General features: G+C 35.2%; 1 protein-coding gene across 7 annotated transcripts in view; it reads right to left on the minus strand.

Annotated features, from left to right (window-relative positions):
- IMMP2L (inner mitochondrial membrane peptidase subunit 2) overlaps window positions 1-25,105 on the minus strand; it is an 860,425-nt gene that overhangs the window by 743,437 nt on the left and 91,883 nt on the right. The window contains exon 4 of one of the 7 annotated variants that reach the window (XM_055314818.1): window positions 5,153-5,258. The exons of 5 other annotated variants lie outside the window; for them this stretch is intronic. In XM_055314818.1, the coding sequence (XP_055170793.1) occupies window positions 5,231-5,258 (28 nt within the window). In that variant the 3' untranslated portion in view covers window positions 5,153-5,230. Of the gene's footprint in view, window positions 1-5,152; window positions 5,259-25,105 lie in introns of those variants that run through there. One more of the 7 variants, XM_055314816.1, reaches the window with a different exon arrangement.

Genomic DNA, 25,105 nt, shown 5'->3' on the forward strand with positions numbered 1-25,105 from the left:
TTGTGTATGGTGCAAGAGAGTGGTCCAGTTTCATTCTTCTGCATGTGGATGTCCAATTTTCCCAGCACCATTTATTGAAGAGAGTGTCTTTCTTCCAGTGGATCGTCTTTCCTCCTTTATCGTATATTAGTTGACCATAAAGTTCAGGGTCCACTTCTGGGTTCTCTGTTCTGTTCCATTGATCTATATGTCTGTTTTTGTGCCAGTACCACACTGTCTTGATGGACACAGCTTTGTAGTACAACCTGAAATCTGGCATTGTGATGCCCCCAGCTATGGTTTTCTTTTTTAAAATTCCCCTGGCTGTTTGGGGTCTTTTCTGATTCCACACAAATCTTAAAATAATTTGTTCTAAGTCTCTGAAGAAAGTCCATGGTATTTTGATAAGAAAAACCTACGTTTAATTGGGGTTCCCGAGGGCGCCGAAAGGGCCAGAGGGCCAGAATATGTATTTGAACAAATCCTAGCTGAAAACTTTCCCAATCTGGGAAGGGAAACAGGCATTCAGATCCAGGAAATAGAGAGATCCCCCCCTAAAATCAATAAAAACCGTTCAACACCTCGACATTTAATAGTGAAGCTTGCAAATTCCAAAGATAAAGAGAAGATCCTTAAAGCAGCAAGAGACAAGAAGTCCCTGACTTTCATGGGGAGGAATATTAGGGTAACAGCAGACCTCTCCACAGAGACCTGGCAGGCCAGAAAGGGCTGGCAGGATATATTCAGGGTCCTAAATGAGAAGAACATGCAACCAAGAATACTTTATCCAGCAAGGCTCTCATTCAGAATGGAAGGAGAGATAAAGAGCTTCCAAGATAGGCAGGAACTGAAAGAATATGTGACCTCCAAACCAGCTCTGCAAGAAATTTTAAGGGGGACTCTTAAAACTCCCCTTTAAGAAGAAGTTCAGTGGAACAATCCACAAAAACAAGGACTAAATAGATATCATGATGACACTAAACTCATATCTGTCAATAGTAACTCTGAACGTGAACGGGCTTAATGACCCCATCAAAAGGCGCAGGGTTTCAGACTGGATAAAAAAGCAGGACCCATCTATTTGCTGTCTACAAGAGGCTCATTTTAGACAGAAGGACACCTACAACCTGAAAGTAAAAGGTTGGAGAACCATTTACCATTCAAATGGTTCTCAAAATATACCCTAAAAACTATAGAACACTTCTGAAAGAAATTGAGGAAGACACAAAGAGATGGAAAAATATTCCATGCTCATGGATTGGCAGAATTAATATTGTGAAAATGTCAATGTTACCCAGGGCAATTTACACGTATAATGCAATCCCTATCAAAATACCATGGACTTTCTTCAGAGACTTAGAACAAATTATTTTAAGATTTGTGTATTTCAATCTTAAAGAAAATGAGAGGGCCATTAGGGTCTTATTTAGCAAATAAGTCACCCTGCTTCCCTTGTCAAATGAATGAATGAATGAATGAATGAATGAATATAAAAAACAGATGGTTTCTTAAACTAAATGAGGACACAAGGTAGCAGAAAAATGAATACTAAAAGGTTAGAAGAAATGGAGATTTCAACAATAATTGCTTACAGAGTACATAAAAATTTGAATGTCTAAAAATACTTGGTGAATCCATACAATCCTAAAAAGCTTTACAAAATGATTCCTATGAGAAATAAATAAACCTGTTATTTCAAAAAGAAAAGCGAAACTTTTTTAGTAAAAGGAATAAAATCTGATTCCATTTAAAAATTTTTTAAAAGTACTTTAATAGGGAAAAGGAGAGAAAATGAGTGGGAAATATTAGTGAGGGTAAGAGAACATGAGAGACTCCTAACTCTGGGAAACGAACAAAGGGTAGTGGAAAGGGAGGTGGGCGGGAGGTTGGGGTGACTGGGTGACTGGCATTGAGGGGGGCACTTGATGGGATGAGCACTGGGTGATATATGTTGGCAAATTGAATCGCCAATAAAAAAAATATTTAAAAAAATAATAATAAAAATAAATAAATAAATGGCCAGGTGCCTGACAATTTTTTTACCCAAGAAAATCCTATTCTGTCTTTACTGACAATATGCTTTATTTTAAAACTAGAGTAGTACAAAAAGTTCAAAGGAAGACTTCCCAAAATACAAAAAAAAAAAAAAAAAAAGTCTAGGATATACTAAGCCACAGCTAAAATGACCAGCTATACACCTTCCCAAATCTGTCAAGCTTAAGAGTATATTATAAGACAACATAACTATTTATGTATTTCCTACTTGTATAGTGTCGCAGTTGCCATGACTTATTCTTTCATTTTCTGCAAGTATTTAAAAAGCAATACTGATTTTAAAGGAAAGAAAAAAATAAGTAGAAAAATAAAATGCATTAAGTTTTCACAAAGAGAAAGCATATGATAAAAGATGGATAGATGGACAGGGGACAGATAGATTATGGGTGGATACACAGGTGGGTGGGTAGATACACAGGTGGGTGTGAATCAACAGATGCTCAGAAAGGCAGGTGAATCAATAAATAAGGTGCTTTCTATCAAAGCAAAAACAAAAAACAAAACAAAACAAAAAATCCACAATCTTTCTTTTCTCTTTTCACTATTACCTGTAGAAGTCTTTAATACAGGGCTTCTCAAGGTCAGGAGAGAGTTTATGAGTCCCCATGGAGTCCCAAGGAGGGAGATGCACATTGATAAGGGCAGACACATGAATGTGTATGTGAAAGAAAGAGTGTGAGTCGGTGCGTGTATAGACATTCACTGATGCATTTACTGGAATTAAGAGTTCTTAAAGGTCTGATGACCTAAAGGAAAGTTAAGGCCCACTATTGTAAAGTGTTTTACATGATTCACTAAATGATAGGGCAATGCTAGGAAATCTTCTCAAAGCTGGGGAGCCATGCTAATAATTGCAAGAAAACCTAAGGGTTTTCTCAAACTCAGGGTACTCAGTTAACTCTTAGCTGCCTTAAAGAGGTTGAAAATTACACTGTTTAAGACTGTTTTTTAACAAAATTAAAATTAAAAGCCTAAGCGGGCACTGACTGTTCTCAAAATTTACTTTTAATAAGACTGAAGTTAGGACACAAAAGTTCTCAGTTTTATCAGCATTCAGTACTTTGTGCAAGGAAAATTCTTAGCACTGAGTTCCCACAATGTGCCTTAAGATAACATACAGATGCATAGAATAGAAATAAAGTCCATTAACAAAAGGACCCCTTCTTTTGATCTTCAGAAACAATTACCCTACTCTTTTTTAAAAGTGTACTTTGGGGACACATGGGTGACTCAGTGGTTGAGTGTCTGCCTTTGGCTCAGGTCGTGATCCTGGGGTCCTAGGATCGAGCCCCACATCAGGCACCTGAGAGGGAGCCTGCTTCTGCCTCTGCTTGTGTCTCTGCCTTTCTCTCTGCGACTCTCATGAATAAATAAAATCTTTTAAAAAATAAAAATAAAAGTGTACTTTGCCACAGTCACCTACCATCCAAAGAAGCAAGGCCTGAGTAAAAAGAATCTGGCAAAGCAGCTTGAACAAGCACTTTCCATACATATAGGGAAGCTCTGGCACTCCCAGATGGTGCCAGGCATGGTTCCTGAATTCAGAGCAGCAGGATAATATCCACCCAGTACGTAACAAAAGTGCTGAAAGTCAGCTAAAAAAAATAATTAATTCACAGTATCTTCCCTGATTTCATATTTATTAAACATCACCCTTTCATAATTGGCTAGGTGAATTAAGTAAAGGATTTAAAGATACACAGAATTGAACTCCAACCCAGATGAAACACTGTGTTTCTTAAGATTCCAAAAGCTAAATTTTGTCCTTCAAGAGTAGCAGAACTTCAGAAAAAATGGTATCTTACCAGAGATCCCTTTTGAGATTTTCATAAACATTTATCATTGTGGCAAATAATTTCATAAGTTACTTTATTGGACATATCAGCTCACATTTAGAGAAATTCAGACCCAAGAAGCAAATTCACTGCAGGAGGGGTAACACAGCACTGTGGAAAGTATGTTAGACCAGATTCAAATCAGAAGACATAGGGTCTTAGTGTTAACATCACATGGATGAATGTGAGCTCCTGGGCAAGCATGATCATGATGTAGTTTGCTTTCAGTTACTGCTGCCACATGTATACAAAGCAAACATGGGTGGGTGGGGGGGAGTGCGGACATTATAGCCGTGAGCCACTCTAGTTTTTGTCTCTCTGGCTTTATCTCATAAATAAAAAAGTCCTGCTTGAGATCCTGATTAGAATACTAAGTTTTTTAAAAAATTGGAGAATACATAAAGATATTGGAAATTATTAACATTAGGGAAAATGTATTTGATATTTTCAGTTTCTGCAACGTGCATCCTAAGTATGCTAAATGACTTATGCCTGAAAACTACTGCCATTTTTTCTAAAAATAACTCAACTAAAATACTATTCTTCATCCCTTTCCTGGTATAAAAAAATATTTTAAAAAGAAAGTAAACTTATAAAGTCTAGGGAAAGCAAAGGATATCATCAAGTATGCCTTTTAGCCTAGTCTAATATATTACTTTTTCATCTGAGTTTATTTTTCTTTAAAGATTTTATTTATTTATTAATGAGAGACACACACACACAGAGAGAGAGAGAGAGAGAGAGAGAGAGGCAGAGACACAGGCAGAGGGAAAAGTAGGCTCCATGCAAGGAGCCCAACGCGGAACTCGATCCCAGGGTCTCCAGGATCAGGCCCTGGGCCAAAGGCAGCCCTAAACGGAAGCCACCCCAGCTGCACTTTATCTGAGTTTTTAACAGACCTATAGCTCTCAGAGTATCTCTTGATGCTAGTCTATGGGAAAGATAAAGACAAATTTCTTATCAGCTATTCCTTAATTTACTAGATATTCTAAGCTCAAGTCAAAATCCTTACTTGAGTAAAACGAGTAAAATTAATCACTTAAAAAAGTAATGGGATAACTGTTTTAAACTATTCATTTACAAAAATAAGCTTTAAGAGATCTAAGTAGGGTAGCCAAGTATTTTCCTGAATGTTAGGTGTATAAAGTAAGAACTTGTACGCAAAAAAAAAAAAAAAAAAAAAAAAAGAACTTGTACGCGCGTGATTATTTTTACCATTTTGTCTTACTACAGGAAATAAATAGACAATAGACACTATTAAATTTAAATATGCTATGTCCTTTTTTATCTTGAGAACAAATGGGCTCCATCTCAGTAGTGGTTATTATACATGCAGCACCTCCATGGGATACAGCCAGGATTTATAGAGCTTCTGTTAGAAAACAAAACCTAGATAAACCAGAAAAGAAATGTAATCCTTAGTCAGATAATATTCATCACTCATGCATTTTGGACTTTCTTAAGATTTTACTGGCCAATGGAACAGAAAATTGTGCACTCATGAACAAGTCATTTTGCTCAGTGGGTCTCAGTCTTCTCATACATAATAAAGTATTTATTGTAAATTTTATTCATCTACAAACCTTTGTCAGAAGAGCTCATGGTACCCTGACATCTACCCATAATAGGCTGACAAAAACTAATGTGCAGGATACAAAATTACAAATGTTCTTTCCAGTCTATTTATTCTTCATTTCTTTAATTTCTTAAGTATTATCTTTGTGTGGGTAAGTCCATAAAATGTAGCAGAACATATAAGAGGGTGGAAGATCCATAAAAATGTGGTAAAAATTGAAGACAAGAGAAAGAAACAATTTGCCAGAGTTGAAGATTAGCTAAAGAACCATTTGCATTTATCTTTTATATTGTTAGACCAAAGTTTTCAGAGGATTCCAGAGACAGAAATTAAGATATGAGAAGATAAATTAGATCAGTTAAATCTTAAAATTGTTTTTTGATAAATATAAGTAATTCCAAGCTTTGATTATCCAACTTACTAAGAGTTGCCTGCATCAGATTTTACCAAAACTGTATCTAAACCTCTAGTTTTAAATTTTATAGAAAAGCCATAGAATTATATTTTCTCTTCCGATTTCTCTTTGCTTGTTTTTTTCCCAGTTAAAACTTTCATATAATGCCTAATCATAATTTGAATTACCATAAAACCAAAACCTCTCTAAATTCCTTTTTTTGTTTGTTTGTTTGTTTGTTTGTTTGTTTGTTTTGTAGAGGAGGGAGAGGAAAGGAGAGAATCTTAAACAGATTCCGCGCCCAGCAGGGAGCCTAACACTGGGCTCCATCTCACAACCCTGAGATCATGACCAAGAGTGGTACAATCAACCAACTGAGCCACCCAGGTGCCCCTTCCCTAATTTCTCTTTTAAAATGTTTATGCTTTTTGGGCAACAAAGAAATTAGTACTTAGAAATTCACATGTGGACAATCTAACTTTATATTCCAATATTAAGGAAAAAAGCTGTAAGCCACGAAATATTTAATACAAAATTATTGATAACAGTAAAATTAACTAAAATTTTCAGAATTAACTAAAAAATATTAAAATAGAATGATTATAGAAATTGTAGCATACCAACTTGATCTTCCATTCTGAAGCCATTAAAAATGATGGACATAAAACCCACATTATGATGTGGAAATGTTTTTTTTAATACACACACACACACACACACAAATAGGCTGAAAGGAACTACATTATCCCCCAAAAAGGGAACAGTTTTAACCAAATGTTGTAATAACACAAAAGCAAAATCATTCCTCATGGTATTTCTTAAAGAAACTAGAAAAGTTAAATTACATAAACATCTTTAACTGTGATAGGTCTGAGTTATCTTCCAAACCTTTTCTCCTCATACTTAGTTATATATAATCACTGAATACTTAAAGAATTTTTCTCATTATGTAAAAATCCAAATAAAGTCACTCAATTTTTTAAAAACTGTTTTATTATGTGGAATCCTGCCACTGAGTTAAACTCATAGAATTTAACATTAGATCATTATACAAAACTACACTTACTTGTTTTTTTATGAAAATCAGGCAAAATAGATCTTTAAAAAAAAAAAAACTCATTGCTATAACAGTTTGAAAAAAATCCAGAGAGCAAAGAACTGTGTTACCCTCAGTAACAAAAGTATAAAAACGACACTCTCAAAAGATATGAATACAGAATAAATTTAATGGTGTCACTTAGCAAAGATTTTACTTTCAAATTACCATTTCTTTTCATTTTAGTATTTCTTCATGACCACCTAATTTATTTTTTTAAGATTCTATTTATTTATTTATTTATGACAGACAGACAGAGAGAGAGAGAGAGAGAGGCAGAGACACAGGCAAAGGAAGAAGCAGGCTCACTGCAGGGAGCCTGACATGGGACTCGATCCCGGGTCTCCAGGATCATACCCCGGGCTAAAGGCGGCCCCAAACCGCTGGGCCATTGGGGCTGCCCATGACCACCTAATTTAATCTTGCCATCAAATTACTACCACATCACACTGTTTTAATTACTTATATAGCACTTATTTTAAACTGATATATATGTCTTTTATTTATGTATTATCTACCTGGCCCTCTAGCAAGTAGGCTCCCATAGTAAAGAAGTGTTTTCTATCTCATTAATAAGCCCAAGAGTCATCACATATAGACATGTAGGTTCTTCATACATGAATAGTATCTCACTACAGTTATGCAATGTGCAACCTTTACAAATGAATATGACAAGTCTGTCTATGAATAATTACCATACATGTCATAAAATACCAGTGATCTTAACAGTACCAGGTCTTCCATGGTGATGGTAATCTCACTCTCAACCTGCATGTCAGGAAAAGCTGTTCCTCTAATTTTTCAATTCCTACATTTTCTTTAGCATTATTTCACATAAGCATGTATGAATCTGTTCCTTGTTATTCTATGAAGTTTATAAAAGCAAACTATTCCTGAGGCAGAAACCAGTCCATCAGAGTTACTTATTAAAGGCCAATCAGTATGAGTTATGATCATAGTAAATTTTTAAAGTATTTTTCAACCCAAAATTACTCAGTTGTTTAGCACTAGGTACATATCACTTATTTTTAAAATAACTTTCTAATGGTTTCAAAGAATACTATTACATATATACCATAATGTAATCCATAGAATATTAAGCATACAAAGAGATCCTAAACATTAAAAATTATAGAACTACTCTTTCTAATAGAGTGCCATTTCTGTTTCATTATAGGGGCTTCAGAGTTTAAATTATTATATTCAGGTATCCCATACTGTTTCCAAACATAGTTCTTTTTATAATAATGTCTGACAATCCTACAGGAAACGAAAGCTCTACTTGTAATCAAAGTTAAGGCTAAGAACTATTTCCTGGGAAATCCAATTCAAAATAAGCAATCTCTTTTTTACTTGAGATTGTCCTATTCACACAAAACTGTGTGGCTGCAAGAAATGATAATGGAATATAAAACCTTTCTCTTCTGGGTTATTATTTACAATCCGGATGAAGCTGATAGCCAAAAGAAAGCATACAAAGGTCAATGTGAAAAGAATCATTGGATTGGTCATTCTTCTTTCTACAAGACAAATGCTGACGAGTATGACTATCAGCTACTCAATAACCTTCTCATGCCCACATCCAGACCCCACACACCCACATAAAATGGAAGTTATAACCCCTATTCCCCACTTGGTAAATATGAATTAAACAAATTTTTTGTCTACTATATGGTAGGCATCAAGACAATAAGAACTAGGAAAACACTACTTGCCCCCCAGAGGAGCTTCACACTCATAGGAAGACCTTATTTGACAATGAAGAATCATGGACACAATGTCAAATCAAGGTGGGGCTCGGCAGTTAGAACTGGCTCTTCTATGGCTAGACCCAGGGCAGACTAATCTCAAACCATGCTGTTCTGCATCCCAGTATATAATCCTCTTCCGGAACTGCTTCCTTTGGAAGTAAGACTCCTTACGTAGCTATTCTAGCCACTTATTCCACAGCTAGTATCCTCATCTCTGCTTTTCAGAAATGGTGCCTCCCAGTGGTCTCTTCCAATTCTTGTTTTAAAACTCCAAGGTCCCCATCTCAGGCACCCTCTCTACCTCAAGAGTCCTCACACCTCCTCAAAACCACACTCCCAGACTTGACCTAGGGAGGGAACATCTGTGTCTGCATGTGATGTAAGAAAAAGACAAATACACATCTAACTATAAAATAAGGAAGGCAGGATGAAAATGCATGAGAGCTCTGCAGGTAATGTGGTCTGAGGTTTTTATCATAAAAATGCCCGAAGACATATAGATGTTTACTGCAGAGTAGGGATTCCTTTTGGAGAGCCACCAACCATGTACTAGAAATTGGTCTGAAGGTAGCTGTAGTGCATTTTATCCACAGGAACTTACAGTCAAAACTATTTCAGGCTTTTGCCTTCTCAAAACAAGCTTCAATCACTGGAAGTAGCTTTAGGGACATATATTTGAGAACTTCATCATTTGCAGCTGACTGATTTTCTAGACCTTCTCAATACTGAATTTTACCCTCTTAATGACCCTCTGCTCCCAATATAAACTTTCATCAATGCCAGGATATTGAACAAAATAACTCTGAAACCAGCTTTCAGATTAAGGGTGGCAACAAAGTACATCTCTAACCTTCAGTAATGGCCTGTGCTAATGAGGAGGCACAGGTGTTCGCTGCAATATGTATGTGTAGGTACCTCAAACGATTGCCAAGTACCAGCAAAAAAGTCTGGCATGAATAAACTAGGACTCAATGCAGCTAATAAAGCTCAGAATACTACAAGGCTGAATATAAATACTAACAGAATTTTCTAAAATTGTATGCCAGTAGATCCTTTGTACATCATAGGAGGATAAGTGTTTTAACATTCAATTCCCCCATATAGTTAACTGCTGTGCCCAAGCAAGTCCTGGGAATTGAAAAGTTAAATGGAGCTGGCTTGGACCTACTTATAATTATCATTTAAGTACAAAAGAACAAAAGTCTCTATGTTGACAGAAACAGTATCAAAGTGGAACAGAGGCCTTACACTATCATCTAAAATGTCTCAATTTCACATTTGCCTTGGAAATACAGAGGATTTTTCACTTCACTTTCTCCTTTACAGAACCTCCAACAAAAAAATCAGTTAGTAAAAATATATACACATAATAGCATTGATTTTTTTTAAGAAGGAGGCTTAAAGATTACTTCCTTCAATCCTCTTCATTTTAAAGATGAGAAAATAAAAGTGAGAAAGGATGATTCACTCAAGACCACACAATCAATTAGACAAGAATCCCTCTATTATTTATACTTATGCCCCATAAAATAATCCATTTTTCAAATAAAATAGAATAAATTATTTTACAAATCTACCAAAGTACCATGCTACCTTCAATACATTCAGAGTGTTAGCCCTGTCGGCAGAGGAGGACACTTGAGTAGGCTGGTCAAGGATGCAGAGGACACAATCACGGTCTCTGATTTAAAAACAAAGTCCCAAGAAACACGGTAAACTTAAAGTGACTTGGTACAACAAGGTATACAGTGCTCCAATATTTATCAATCATCCTCTGTACACTTCTGAGTATGATGACATATTCGTGTACTGTTTTACATTCCTTCTCAGTCCAGGCTGCTACAGATCAAACTCTCCTCAAAATCTCTAAGAGGGACTTCAGAATCCTTTTTTTTCAAATGTTCTGATTTAACATTGAAAAGGCTGAAATTATTAAAAAATCTCAAAAAACTCAAAATCTCAAAATATTTAATTCAAATATGTGCAGCTGCTACCCATTTCCTTTTTTACTTTTAAATGTAGGAGTTTTTATAAATATTCTAACACTTAATGCATTGTCACTTCTTTCTATACAGCCACAACAGAAAGAAGTGGTGAATTAAAAGGGGAATAGTTTGATTTCCCATCCCTTTTATAAAGGGAGGAAATTTTTAAATGACATTATATGTGCAAAAATTGGACCTTAAAAAAATATTGGGTGTGCATCTTGACAGCATCAAATTTCAAAAGGTAAAAAAAATGTTTAGGCTTCTAAGTGACTTCTCTAAAAATAGCACACAACATTAAATATACAGCCTTAATTTTGTTAAACACAGCATTTTTATAAAAAACTCAAGTTTCTTTATCACTTGAGAGAAATAAGGTTGTTACTATTTTCTATATTCCCCCATTATCAAACTCAAATTTGTTTGTTTTTCCTCCATTAATTATAATACCCTTTGTCATAATATAAAATAATCTCCTTATTCATTTATCTGTTGTGTACCCCATATTTATATTCTGGTTCAGCTAATGCACAGGCAAATATGTACATGTACACATACCCACATGTGTAGTCATATGATACATATATACATATGCACAGCAGGAAGACAGTATAGTGGTTGAGGTTCTAAAGCAATACTACTTGGTTCAAATTCTGGCTTCACCACTCAGAAGCTTAGGCAAGTTACTTAACCTCTCTGCACCATAGTTTCCTCACCTGTAAAGTGAGAATAATAATAGTAACCTGCTTCTTAGGATCTAAATATGACTAAATAAAGATAGATCATTTGTAAAGTGATTAAAATAGTCTATGGCACTTTTCTAGTATCAGTGAATAGTGTTGAATTTTGGAAAATTATTTTTAACTTCCTTTTTCTTTCTTCTCCATCTCTCTCTCTTTCCTTCATCATCATTTCCACGGCAACATCTTTGTCAAGTGCTTAAATTCAAACCCAGCACCACAGATGATATCTATACACTTCTGACCCTCAGAAAACAAGTCACACTTAACCCTGATGATAATATACATTTATTTCTAACACAAGCAAGAGAGTACGAGTAATAATCAAGGACAGAAACTACATAGTACAATGCACTTGGTTTTCTACCTGCAGTATGTCTACTCCTATAATGACGTGAAGACCTTTCTAAAAGGTGGTTAGACACACAATATTTTCAAGGGAATCAATTCCCAGAACCTCAAATTCCATATAAACTCTTTGCTAAAACCAATCTATGTGATAAAGCTCCTCTCACATAGGACCTCCTTTTCCATTTCCCTTCTCCCAACTACCCTCTTCTCTCCTGCTTTATAGGTAAACAATTGTGCTCTCACAGATCCCTAAACATACTACAGTGTATCGTTCTGAGATGGAAAAGCCTGCATCAAAAATAAAAGTACAACTCCTCGTGTATTTTGCCACTGTTGGCACTCCCTGCTGAAGATAGGAGTATCTCCCCAAGTGAGCAAATCATACCCTCTCTCCTCCTTCCTAACAAATTCACCCACCTCCTTCTTAGAAGAAGGATGGAAAAAAAAAGAATAGATACATGCATACATACATTAGTATAAGCTGCTTTAGCCTTCAAAGGAGCAAATACATACAAGGTCATGGTGAATGACAAAGAAGCACAAAGCTGAAGACTGAGAGTAATGAAACTTGAAAGTATGAATAGAGAATGGGAATTCAAGCACGTTCTCCAAGACATTCTGAGCATTTTCAGATATGTTTCAGAGCTCAAATTAGAGGATCCTTTTTGTGCATTGCTGAAAGGGTAAAGGTTGGAAAATAGGATTAACTGAAGAAAAAGGAGGAGCAAGAACAAGCAAAGTAGGAAAGAAAAGAAAAAGCAAGGCAAACTGATTTAGTATTAAAGGAAGAAATCCTATGAAATAGACCAATCACATAAAGTCCACAAATAATTAATAGTGCATAATCAGTGATTGAAATGTTATATTATCAAAACAAAATGCCTAAATTCTACTTTGTCAATAAAGAAATCCTACATTTTCTGGACATATCACAAGTAGCATAAGAAAAAAATCAATAAAGACTTGCTTAAAAGGAAGGCTTAAGCGGAAGATAAGAGAAAATATATAGGTCACAGAGAATATAAAACTAATGGTATCTCTACATACAGACTTAAAACAATTCTGGGCACTAATGGGCAGTGGGGCTGAGGGAGAGAGATACCTTTAGGAGAAACTACATTACTCAGTGATACGTGGAATAGTTTAGACTTATCTTTTCCTAGTAACATTTCTATATTAATCAAGATGCAGGTTTATAGTTTAATTCTGAGTCTTACTGTAAGGTTCTTATCAGCAACAATTTCATACAATCTTCCATGACTATATATATGCATCACATTCAGTAAGGCTGTTACAGGGTGAAACTTAGCACGTCTGAGTCCATAATGCCTCTATTTCCCTTGCTGCTGTGATCTATAGCTAGAAACTTCTGCTTAGACATGCCTCAAGCAAAGATTTGCAAAAACTGCTTTTTATCAGAATTCTGCCTCGGATGGGAGATAAGGGAGTGCATTCATACATGATTATGCTATCTTCGATATTTACAGGAATGACGTGACCAGATTCTTACACACAAAGATCAACTGACCAAGGAAAAAGAAGTTACACAACCTTCTCTGATGTCAACAGATATTGGTCAACTTTTGACCCAGCCCCGTCCTTCCCCCACTCTTTCTAACATAAAAGAAGCTCAATCTCTGCTTGACCAATGGGCCTCTTGTGTGGCAGGTAGAACGAGCTTGGACTCAGTTGAAATTAAAAGCCAGAAGCAAACAATTATTTTAACAAGCCATGAAGATAGGCAGTTTTGTTAAAGAAACATCGTTTATACTGGTCTTTTGAAAGTAGATGAAACTTAGAATTCCCTCAATAAACCTGTTACACAAAACTGTCATAAAATTCCTATAAAGCATGTGACTCAAATACTATCAAAATCTTTCCTAAATGAGATTCATTTTCAATAGACTACTAGTTTTTAAATTCTGACAATTTCCTGCCCCTTTTTCTCTAACATTTTATTTTCTCTTGCTCAAAAGAAAGGACAAATGAGCATCAGAGGCTTATCTTTTATTATTATCATTAGTGAATTTATTACCATGTTGAAAAATACCCAACAGCTGACTTCCTGTTCCTCTGCCACTAATCTCTCTTGGGCAGGCCCAACCCCCATCCTCTGGAGTTCTAGGAAAGAAAAGGAAATCTGAGTATCAAGTTGCTACCACTCTTGAACTCAAAGCCAACTTATTATTCCATTTATGTCCTGCCATCATCTCCTCCAACGCTCCTGGATCCCCTTGAGACTAATCTTTTCTAAACTTATATTTTAATATGCCATATAATTTGACATTTATTATATATATATATATATATTTAAATAATCTCTTGTCACTAGAAAAAAGTAATCTCCACATGGGCAGGCATCTATATCATTTTGTTCACTGACCTATCCCAGCTACCTAGAACAGTAGCTGACACATAGTAGGTACTCAAAAACATACTAAACCAACGAATTCTTACTTTGCCTAGGGCTCTACCTGTACCAAATTCCCCATCTGAGGTGCCACAACTAAACAGTTGCTCCAATTCTAATTACTTAATTTGCATGTGATTTTTCTCACCCTAATGTCATGGTCATGGGTAAGAGTTTGTTGCCACAAGAATGGAAAGTGATATCAGCACAATTCAGCTTTCATTAAAACCCTAACAAATACTTGTGTTCTTCATTTTATGGCCACAAGAAACCAAACATGTAAGAGTTTAGCTTGTTTCTTTTCCCTCCTTGGGCAGTGTCTTCAGAGTCTCCTGCTCTGACTGCCTCTCCTATAAATTTACTAGCTCCATTCATTTCTAAGTACCTTATCCATTATGCCTTCTCCCAACCCTTACAGTAGACCTACTCCTCTGACTTTCCCTTGACCAGCACCAATGTCCTTCAAAAACTTCCACAAAGGCCCATTAGCAGAAGAAGAGGTAATTAAGATTAGGTCATTGGGGTGGGCCCTCATCTCAAATCACTAGTATCCTCTTAAGAGGAAAGTTGGAAGGAGTCATGTGCACAGCCAGAGGAGAGATCATGTGAAGATACAAAGAGAAGACAGTCATCTACAAGGCAGGGAGAGAAGCCTGTGAAGAAACCAACATTGCCAACACTTTGATTTCAGATGTTGTTTAAAACCAAAAAAAAGTCATTGGTAATAGATTCACATACACATTTGCAAATCTATTAAACATATATAAGTAAATGCTGTAACATGTATTAGTATAAAAATATTCACAGTAAACTGCAGCTTTACTTTAATCTGATACATGTAAAGGTAAATGCTACTATAGAAAAGAATGAAATGAATAGCTCACTTTATTGTGAATATGGAACAACTCCAGGGCTTGACTACCTGCTCTTGAGTCAGTGAGGGATAAGGAAAAGAGACTGGGGTGGTGGGGGGAGACGGCTGTCACCAGGGTGGTTTTGAGTAGTGCAGGTAATAGGTGATTAGCTACCTCCTACCTACAATCAATGTCTCAAGCTAACTGAAATATGACTATTTCATAAACTCAATCATTCCTGTTCTTTTAATTGTAAAAAGGAAAAACTCCCTAAAATAGATGCATTCATAAGTAATTAGTATATAGAAAGCATTCAATAAATAACTGCTGAATAAATTAATGAATCAATGAGTATCTCCCTATGGTTTGGGAAGTTCAGCCCAAATTAAATGCCAAAATTTTACATGTAAAAGATTAGGTCTCAAAAATGTGTATTAATATAATAACACAATAATATATAATAATAATAATGTGATAAATAGAATAATAATTAAATAAGTATATCTGGATGCTCAATAAGAACTTCATGCATTCATACATTTCATACATTCAACACATCCTCAAACCAACATGAGCCAGTTTTACAATAAATTGAAACACTTTTGATTTGAATCAAATAATTCTCAAGTGACAATTTGTCAGTCATACAGCTACCAGAAAATGAGAATACTTGTTTCCTAAATTAGTGAGTCAAAAACAGTAAGAAAATTAATTTTAATTTACTCTCAATTTTGAAGTAATATGTATTTTGTTATAATAATTTTGATTCTGCCCTCCAAAGACATTTAATTTTCCATTTTTCCATATTTAAGATTAATCACATAAAGTAGTGAAAAACATTTCATTCTCAGCTCACTAAAATATAAAAGGCATTAAACACAAAGACTCTTTTTCAAATATAGACAAGTTCATTGCAAATATCTGTTGTTGTACATAACATTTCAAAAGAACATTGCTAAAAAGTGTTGCTAGAATTCTTTTTTAATTTGCACAGCCTTCTTACTAAGAATTCATTCTTGAAACAAATGTAATTATTTTAATTAACTGGGCCATTACAAGGTAGGTGATCAAAAAGTATTAGATTATTGATTTTAAAATGTTTTTAAAGAATCTTTTTCTCCACCCAAAAATAAAATCTGGGCTAAATTTGATCTTCCAAATCAAAGATACAAATGAGAAATTCCAAATCAGTAACACCTTAAAATACAGCTAAAATATAGAGTAATGAGTGGTAAAGGAAAAGGCTATTAGAAAACATAATGATCTTTCTAGCATAGTGTGAATATAATCCTCCCTAACAAGTTCAAGTTCAGTAAAAGGCCTGCTGGGAAACCTTCTAATCTCTAAGATTTGTCAGGAAACAATGTGAAAAACTGTGAAATAGTATAAAAAAATATATATGACATTTTTGTCATAATACTATCAATATATGATATAAATACATATTTATTGAAAATGCTACATATTGGGATCCCTGGGTGGCGCAGCGGTTTGGCGCCTGCCTTTGGCCCAGGGCGCGATCCTGGAGACCCGGGATCAAATCCCACGTCGGGCTCCCGGTGCATGGAGCCTGCTTCTCCCTCTGCCTATGTCTCTGCCTCTCTCTCTCTGTGTGTGTGACTATCCTAAATAAATAAAATTTAAAAAAATTTAAAAAAAAGAAAATGCTACATATTATATTAATATTTATTAGTGGGTATCCTGACTAGTATACCCTTCTAGGTTATCTGGTTCTGTAAGTCAAGTCTTTTTTTTAATATTTTATTTATTTATTCATAAGAGACAGAGAGGCAAAGACTTAGGCAGAGGGAGAGGCAGGTGTAGGACTTGATCCCAGGACCCTAGGGATCACGACCTGAGCCAAAGGCAGATGCTCAACCACTGGCCCATCCAGGTGCCACAGTGCTTACTTTTTTTTAATTTTTTTTTTTTTTTTTAGTGCTTAAGTCTTTTACTGTCTTTCAGCTACTTTACAACCCTGCAAGGTGTAAAACACGTAATAATATAAATGATTCTTTCCCATTGAAATGCAAATAAATTCTCACATTGGAGAAAAAAAAAATCCGTGGTGATCATAATCTGCAAAATCATTGCCCTATGCATATTGACCAACTTTGTATCTGTTGTACATTCATTTCAAAATCCCTAATTGCCTGTATCTATGTGCTCTTCTAATTCTCCTGTGAACAAGTTGTAATATCATACTGGTTCCCTCAATTAAGGAACTAAATAAAATCTCTGATACTTATCCATTTTATATTTGAGTAAGAGCCATGATTTTTTTTAAAGTAACCTTTAGCACTGTCTATAACTAAAAGTATGAGTTTTGAAATGACAATCACTTTCCATGAATACACATTCTTAAAATTTCCACTAGGTCATAAGTCATCCCATGTAAATTATTCAAGCTAAAATAATATAGTATGCTTCAGTGAATCCAAAACTCTATCATTATATGATATTCCTTTACTGTTTATATAAGAAAGGGAAAAACTTCCAACCAAACCATGAAACAATGTTTTCCTATCATTTAAGATTTCTTGTATTTTTTTCTCTGTGTTTTTCACTTTTTTCTATTGCTCTGCTTCCATGACTCTGTATCTAAGACCAAATCGAGGATTTGGGAATTATGATAGTACCTAAAATACACTTAAACTCAATTAAAGCATTGATGCTATCCATGTAACAATAATAATCATATCAAAACCACCACCAAGGGCAACCCGGGTGGCTCAGCAGTTTGGTGTCTGCCTTCGGCCCAGGGTGTGATCCTGGAGATCTGGGATCCAGTCCCACGTCGGGCTCCCTGCATGGAGTCTGCTTCTCCCTCTGCCTGTGTCTCTGCTTCTCTCACTCTCTCTGCGCTTCTCATAAATAAATAAATAAATAAATAAATAAATAAATAAATAAATAAATAAATAAAATATTTAAAAATTAAAAAAAAACCCACCACCAATCCAACAGAGAATGTATGAAGCTATCAATTTAAAGATGCATCCCAATTTCAAGTATGTTGAAATATGAACAGAAATGTCCATCTTAGAAACCACAAAATACCATTGTGATAAATGTATAAACCTATTATAACATGATTATAAAAGGTAAATGGGTTACAATCAGAAACCCTATCACTAGATGGTCATCATTTGCTTCAATATTGGAACTAGTAAAGTCCATGTAGATTGCTAGAAATGTAATTGTCTTAAAAGTAAGACCCAAAATCTCAAGTGAAGGCAAACAGCTCTTTAGAGGTAAAAATGAAATGTGTGGTCCTCAAATGAATCAAGGTTATTCAATCTCCTATTGACTGAAAGATTAGTAATGGGTCTTTATCTCTAGTAGAAGGGCAGGAAAGATACAGCATGAAAGGGCTGGCTTATAATAAAAACAATGACAAAAAAATCTCCACCATCCTTCTTAAGCAAATAATCTTCCTTCTCCTTTTTGATGAACTAATTACATATCTTTCCCATTTTCAGTCTAGTATAGATTAACAGCTTGCTAAATTGTTATTTTAACAACCACTTCCACTCATATAACATAAGGCTTTTTTCTTAAAGGATTGTAGCTCCAACTAGTTGTAATCTCCTTGAGGATAAAGGAGACAAAATTCTTCTTGAAGACTCAGGTACTTTTTCCAAGTAAAAAACCTAGTATTGTAAGTACTTATCAATGACACAATCAGATTTCCTGCTGAATTTTATTTTTTAATTTTTGGCCTTCCATAATTTCATAAAACTTTTAAAAGTTTTCATTGTCTCTTTATTGCTAGGGTTTGCAATATTGCCTACAATACCACAGCAGTCATAACCATTGGTAAATTTGTTCTTGACTCCACAAGAACCTGGATTCTCACCACCAACCTGTGAAGTAAGTATGGCAGCAATCATTATTCCTCTTCAATACATGAAGAAACTTAAGTTTAGGACTTTGCTCAAAGTCACACGGTTAATAAATAGAGTTGTCAGAACTGAATCTCAGGCCCTTTGACTCTGGGTCCAGAATATTTCTTATAATCACAGACTTAATGCCCATGGCTAGGAGCTTTCCTTCCCTCTCTCTTCCGTCATATAACATGATATTTCTCCCTACATCTGGCTTGCTCAGTTACAGAAACTCTTTCAACAGGCAGTAAGTCATTCTTAATGTGGTAATTATCTACCTGGTTACATGCAGCTAGCACAGATATGGTAATATTAAGTACAGCAGAAACCAGTGGAAATACACAATATTGACAGTCAGATTCCCCTGAGACTTGAACACTTAACTTTCCTATGCCTCAAATTCTTCCTTCACAAAAGCATGGTAAAAGGAAGATGATCTCTCAGATCTTTTCCTAATTAGAAACCTAATATTCTAAATCCTTATCAATGATAACAATCAGACCTAAATTTTCTACTTCTGGATATCTAGTCTTTTCATAATGTGTTGAAAGAAAAAGAGGAAACTATAGAAACTTAGCTGTTAAATTCCAGCTAAGGATTTCAGTGGGAGAAGAATGGAGAATACATAAACAGAAATTTTAATATATTCCAACCATTGCCTGACTAAGGATACTGACTGTACTCATTTCAAACTAGACAGTTTTGAGGATAAAAGAGATCTATATGGACACAATTGCCACAGCAGCCCTTCTAGGTATACAGGATGCTGTTAAATTTTACTGTACATCCTTTTCTTATACATGGAAAAACTACACTTTTCTCATTACAAATGCCCTAGTTCTTCCCACAAAGTTATTGTCAAGTCCCAAACATCACTAATTTGTCCCTTAAAGCAACATGTGAAATACTCTGCCATATGAAAAATGTTCACCATGTCCTTTAGTTGCTTCAAGATACAGCATATAAATCATTGAGCTTCTAAAGAGAACGATACTATCTAGATTTTTTTTTGCCTAAAAGATTTAAAACAAATTTCCTACATTCCCCCCCACACACACACCCTCATTTGCAGCTTTCAGGTTACTTAACCTGCTTCAATCTCCAAGATATAAATTATTTTTTCAATCGGAGAATAAATAAAATTGGTATTTTAGACTACCTGGGTAGCATAAAAAGGGTTGTATAAGCTAATTTTCCTTGTATGAGTACATCTTTGTAAGAGTAAATTTCTATTAAAATGTAAATTATTTCTATCAGTTGAGCCTGTCACTAGAAGTACTTTTTAAATGGTCAGAAAACTTTGGTCAACTTTTATAGAATGCTGTTACTACCAACTAATTTCTATGATAATGCTTTGTTTTAACAAATGCACTACCACTGTGCTGCCTTATCAAAAAAAAAAAAAAAACCTGCCCTAATTTATCAGTAAAACGATTCTTCCAATCCCTTTCTCCTTTGCCTCTCTGCCCTATTTCCCTTCAAAAATTCTCTTCAGGGCACCTGAGCCGGCTGAGTCAGAAGACTGAGTGACTCTTGATCTCAGGGTTGTGATTTCGAGCCCCATGTTGGATATAGAAATTATTTTTATTTATTTTTTTAAAGATTTTATTTATTTATTCATAGAGACACAGGGCGGGGCAGAGGCACAGACAGAGGGAGAAGCAGGCTCCATGCAGGGAGCCCGACGTGGGACTCGAGCCAGGGTCCCCAGGATCAGACTCCGGGCTTCAGGCGGCGCTAAACCACTGTGCCAAACCGCTGCGTCACCAGGGCTGCCCTAGAAATTATTTTTAAAAATTAAACCTTAAAATTTTTTTTAATTCTCTCCTGAAAAATTTCCCAAAATGACCATTTTTTTTCTCCTACCTCTCCTATCTCTTCATCCCTTTCTTTGGGATCCTCTTCATCCTTTCTTCCCTTTGATTCTCTGCCTATATTCACCTTCCTCCTACTTCACTCCTTCATAGGTCATTCGCTTCCACAAGCTCTGAACATTTCTATAATGATGATGAATCCCCAAGAACATCAGCCCTCATCTCTGACCAATCTCTAATTCTGTGTTTCCAGCTGCCTTCAGGATATATCTATTTGAAAGACTGGATATCCTGTTCTAGTTTCTCTACATACTCCCAATCTCACTAGTCATAATCTCATACTTAGGGACATCTAACTCTCCTAAGTAATTCTAACAATTTCAAATCCTCACCATACTGCCAACCACGATTCCAGAATGAATTAGGCTACCTCCTTTATTTCATCCCAGGATGCTAAAATGTCACTAAAAATAGTCACACACACAAAAAAGTGTGACAACTGTTTTCAATACAAACTGACAAGTTCATAGTATTCTCTCTTTTATTTTTTAAGATTTATTTATGTATTTGAGAGAGAGCGAGAGGAGAGAAAGAGTGAAGGCGGAAGGGCCAGAGGGAGAGAGAAAGAGAATCCTCAAGCAGACTCCCTGTTGAGTGTGGTGCTCACTCAAGGACCCTGAGATCATGACCTGAGCTGAAAGAAAGAGTTGGCGGCTTAATCCACTGAGCCACCCAGGGGCCCCACAGGTTCATAGTATTCTATGAATAAATGTACTATGGTTCACTCTTTCCCTACTGGACATTTGCTTCAAATTTTTTGATTTTACAAATAAAGTTACAATGTTCACTATTATAATTCTTTTCATGTTCAAAAGTATTTCCTTAGTCTAGCAATACAGAAGTGGAATTACTGGATGATAAGGTAAAACAATTAAGATTCTTGATTAACACTGATAAGGTGATTCTAAAATAGTGCTATCACAAAAATATTAGCTCCAGGAGAACAGGGATCTTGTCTGTTTTGTGTGTATTACAAGCACTTATAATATACCAATAAGCAGCAAACATTACATGCTCAATAAATTTTGGTTAAATATATGAATCAATCAACCAATAAGACCTATGAAAGTGTTCACACATACTAAATAAACAATCCTGTCAATCCTTGCTCTATTTTCCAGTCCTTTTTAAGAATGGCCATATCAACCTTTAACCAACAAAATATGAGCAAAAAGGACATAAGATACTTCCAGGCAAAAGTGTTAAGAGCCACTTGTCATGTTCTTTTTCCCTGTGACAGCAACCAATGTGACAGGTAAATGTTTCTCTTCTGTAATTATTATTTATCATCATTATTTTCACACAGTAAACGGTAGAGGGTTTTTTTCCCTTGAAATACACCCTTTTATTAAGCAGAAAGTTACAGGTAATGCCCTTAAAAAGAACTGCATGCAGGGAGGCCCTTTGATAGGAGCATTACAGGTGTGGAATCCCAGTCCTAAGAAAGAATATAGAGCAATAAAGAAAATTGCTAAAGTCAGAAGGCATTCTTGACTCTCTGCTTTGAGATCAAGCAGACTTTGAAAATCAGAGAACACTTTAATTCAGAGAATTCCACTAAAGTTTTGTTAGAGTTCAGTGAAATAAAAATGCTTCATAGTGCAGCTCACAGATAGTTTTATTGCAGGTCTAGAAGCCCCAAAAAGCATCGAGAAACCAGGCAACATGCTTCATTTTAAAATTCCTATATACGAGCTGAAATGCACCCTAGCATAAGGCCAAGGAGATAAAGAAGAGAAGGTAGCCAAAGCCTCAGATACAAAGTATAATTCAACTTGATATATTTTAACTGCAAAAAATAAACCAAACAAAACAAATGTATAAATATGGGGGCGCATAATTTGATTTTCTAAAGAAATTTTAACCATATGATCTAAATCCCATTAGATACAGAATATTTCTTCCACAGCTAAACACAGGTGTTTAGGAGTTTTAGTTCAAATTCTAAAAGAATGTAGAGGAAGTCCAAATGGAAATGAGAAGTTTAATGCCAATTAACGTTTCACAAAAGGTAGAAGAGGAGGGTATTTTCTTATTGTTTTGTTTGTATTTCATAAGTAAAGGCATTTGTGGGAGATGTTTAAATAAATACTGGCTTCTTTATTTTTTTAAATAGTAAAAGAGAAAAAGTTAACTAGGAAAAGGAGGGAATAAGAGCAGTCATTTGCAAATTTTGCAATCCAGAGGAATCCTCAGAATATCCTTCTATGATGTTATTTGTTCTCATACTTAGTTCCCACAATTACCATAAATGATTACAGTCATGTAGTACAATTATCTAAAACCAAATATAGTTTGTCATGCTTTCATCACAATTCAAAGTTCGTTATATTTTTCCTATCATTAAACTAATTCATGGTCAATATAGAAAACAGAGAATTCAATGAACAGCAGGCAAAAGGTGGAGGGGAAAATCATTTCCAAAACTGTGATCTAAGTAGATCATTACTTCATATCTTGGTATAGTCCCCCTCTCATATTTTTCCCAGAAGAGTTTCTGCTTGTTCATTTGTTTCTATATACTTTAATTCTCCATTTTTATTACAAAACATAACAACATAAGCTTTTACTCATGTTACCTCAATCTCTTCACAGGCTTCACTTTAATATAACATTCCATCAAGTGAGCATTTCACAATATGTATTTTGCCTTAGTGCTGGGTAGTTGCTATCAAATTCTTTTACTATCATAAATAATTCTCTGAAGAACATATTGGGCATAAAGTTTTTCTAGTATTTAAAATTCTTTTCTTAGAATATATTCCTCAAAAGTGAACTACTGTATAACAAAAATGATAAAATTAAAAGGCAATATGATGTCTGATGTATGATTAGTTTGTTATACAGGGTAGGGGGGTGAGTGAGAGTTACAGCTGAAACAAGATTGTGCATGTAGAAAAGTTTCCACAATAAGATGTTCAAACAAAAATAAAAAGTAGAACACATTCCTAGAATATATAATTTTTTTTTCATTTTAGCAAAGATGAAAGTTTAAGGGCTCTTGATGCACATTGCCAGACTGTGTCCCTAAGGACTATAATCATTAATACCAACATAACCTTCAGGTTTATTGTGAAGGCTTTTTTTTTATTATTATTATTATTCATGAGAGACAGAGAGAGAGGCAGAGACAAAGGCAAAGGGAGAAGCAGGTTCCAAGCAGGGAGCCCAACTCGATCCCAGGTCTCCAGGATCACACCCTGGGCCGAAGGCGGCGCTAAACCACTGAGCCACCAGGGCTGCCCGTGAAGGCTTCTTTAAGTCTTCTTTCAAGTCTTTGTTTATACATGGACTTTGGTGTTGCCTCTCTAACCTACTACAAATTTTTTATATTGAGATAGGTTTCTGAGTTTTCACTTGATTCTAGAAACTGGTAATTGCTTTTATATGCTCTGTTGTTCATCATGGAAACATGATTCCACTTAGAACAACAACTGGATAACACAATGATTTACCTACAGGGGTGTTTATCATATTATTGTTGACAAGGCAAAACTGTATCATAGCATTATTTAAAAAGTTAGAAGCAATCATTACAGTATCACTTTCAGGGGCTATGCAGTACTTCAAAACGTAGGCTACAAAAATGTTTGTGACATAATCCTGCCTTGCATATATTATATACACACCCATATGTATACACTCACATGGAAAAAAAACCTAGAAGTACATATACTAATAAAAATAGTATCTTCTTAGGGGGTTGATATTGATATTATTAGTGATTTTTAGAAACATCTTTATTTATATGCTTTAACAATAAACATTCTAAATTTTTTTTTAATTAACAACCAAAGTAATTCTCAGCATATAACTAATCACAACCAAGTCAATCTAGCCCCAATTATTTTAAGTGGACCCTATCTCCCCTATCAAATGTATGCTAGTAATATATAAACACACAGCCAAAGGGTTGAACTTTTACTATCCAAACTACCTATCACTCAAAAGGTCAATAAGACTTACCACTCCTGCTATACCTGACTCGCTGACCCCTATTTGGCAGTACATCTTAAATCCTCAGGAGTTTTTATGTCCTTACAATTCCTGTTTGATGATTTCACTGTCAGACAAGATTTTGATATTCATCAATCCCCCCAGCCAGGCTATTCCTGGGTACGTGTAAGATACCACATTCAACTTACTACCCCAAGCTCTATTTAGCCTGTTAAAAGATAGTTAACAAATCCCTCCTTTAGCCAGAGATAATGGCACTTTATAGTGATTTTCATCCCAAAATGTGTATGCTTGATTGGGGGGGAGAGGGGGGTTGGAGGAAGGGTTGTTTTTTTTGTTTGTTTGTTTTGTTTTTCTTTTAAGT

This window comes from Nyctereutes procyonoides, unplaced genomic scaffold (genome assembly GCF_905146905.1).
Source record: "Nyctereutes procyonoides isolate TBG_1078 unplaced genomic scaffold, NYPRO_anot_genome, whole genome shotgun sequence".
Lineage (NCBI taxonomy): Eukaryota > Metazoa > Chordata > Mammalia > Carnivora > Canidae > Nyctereutes > Nyctereutes procyonoides.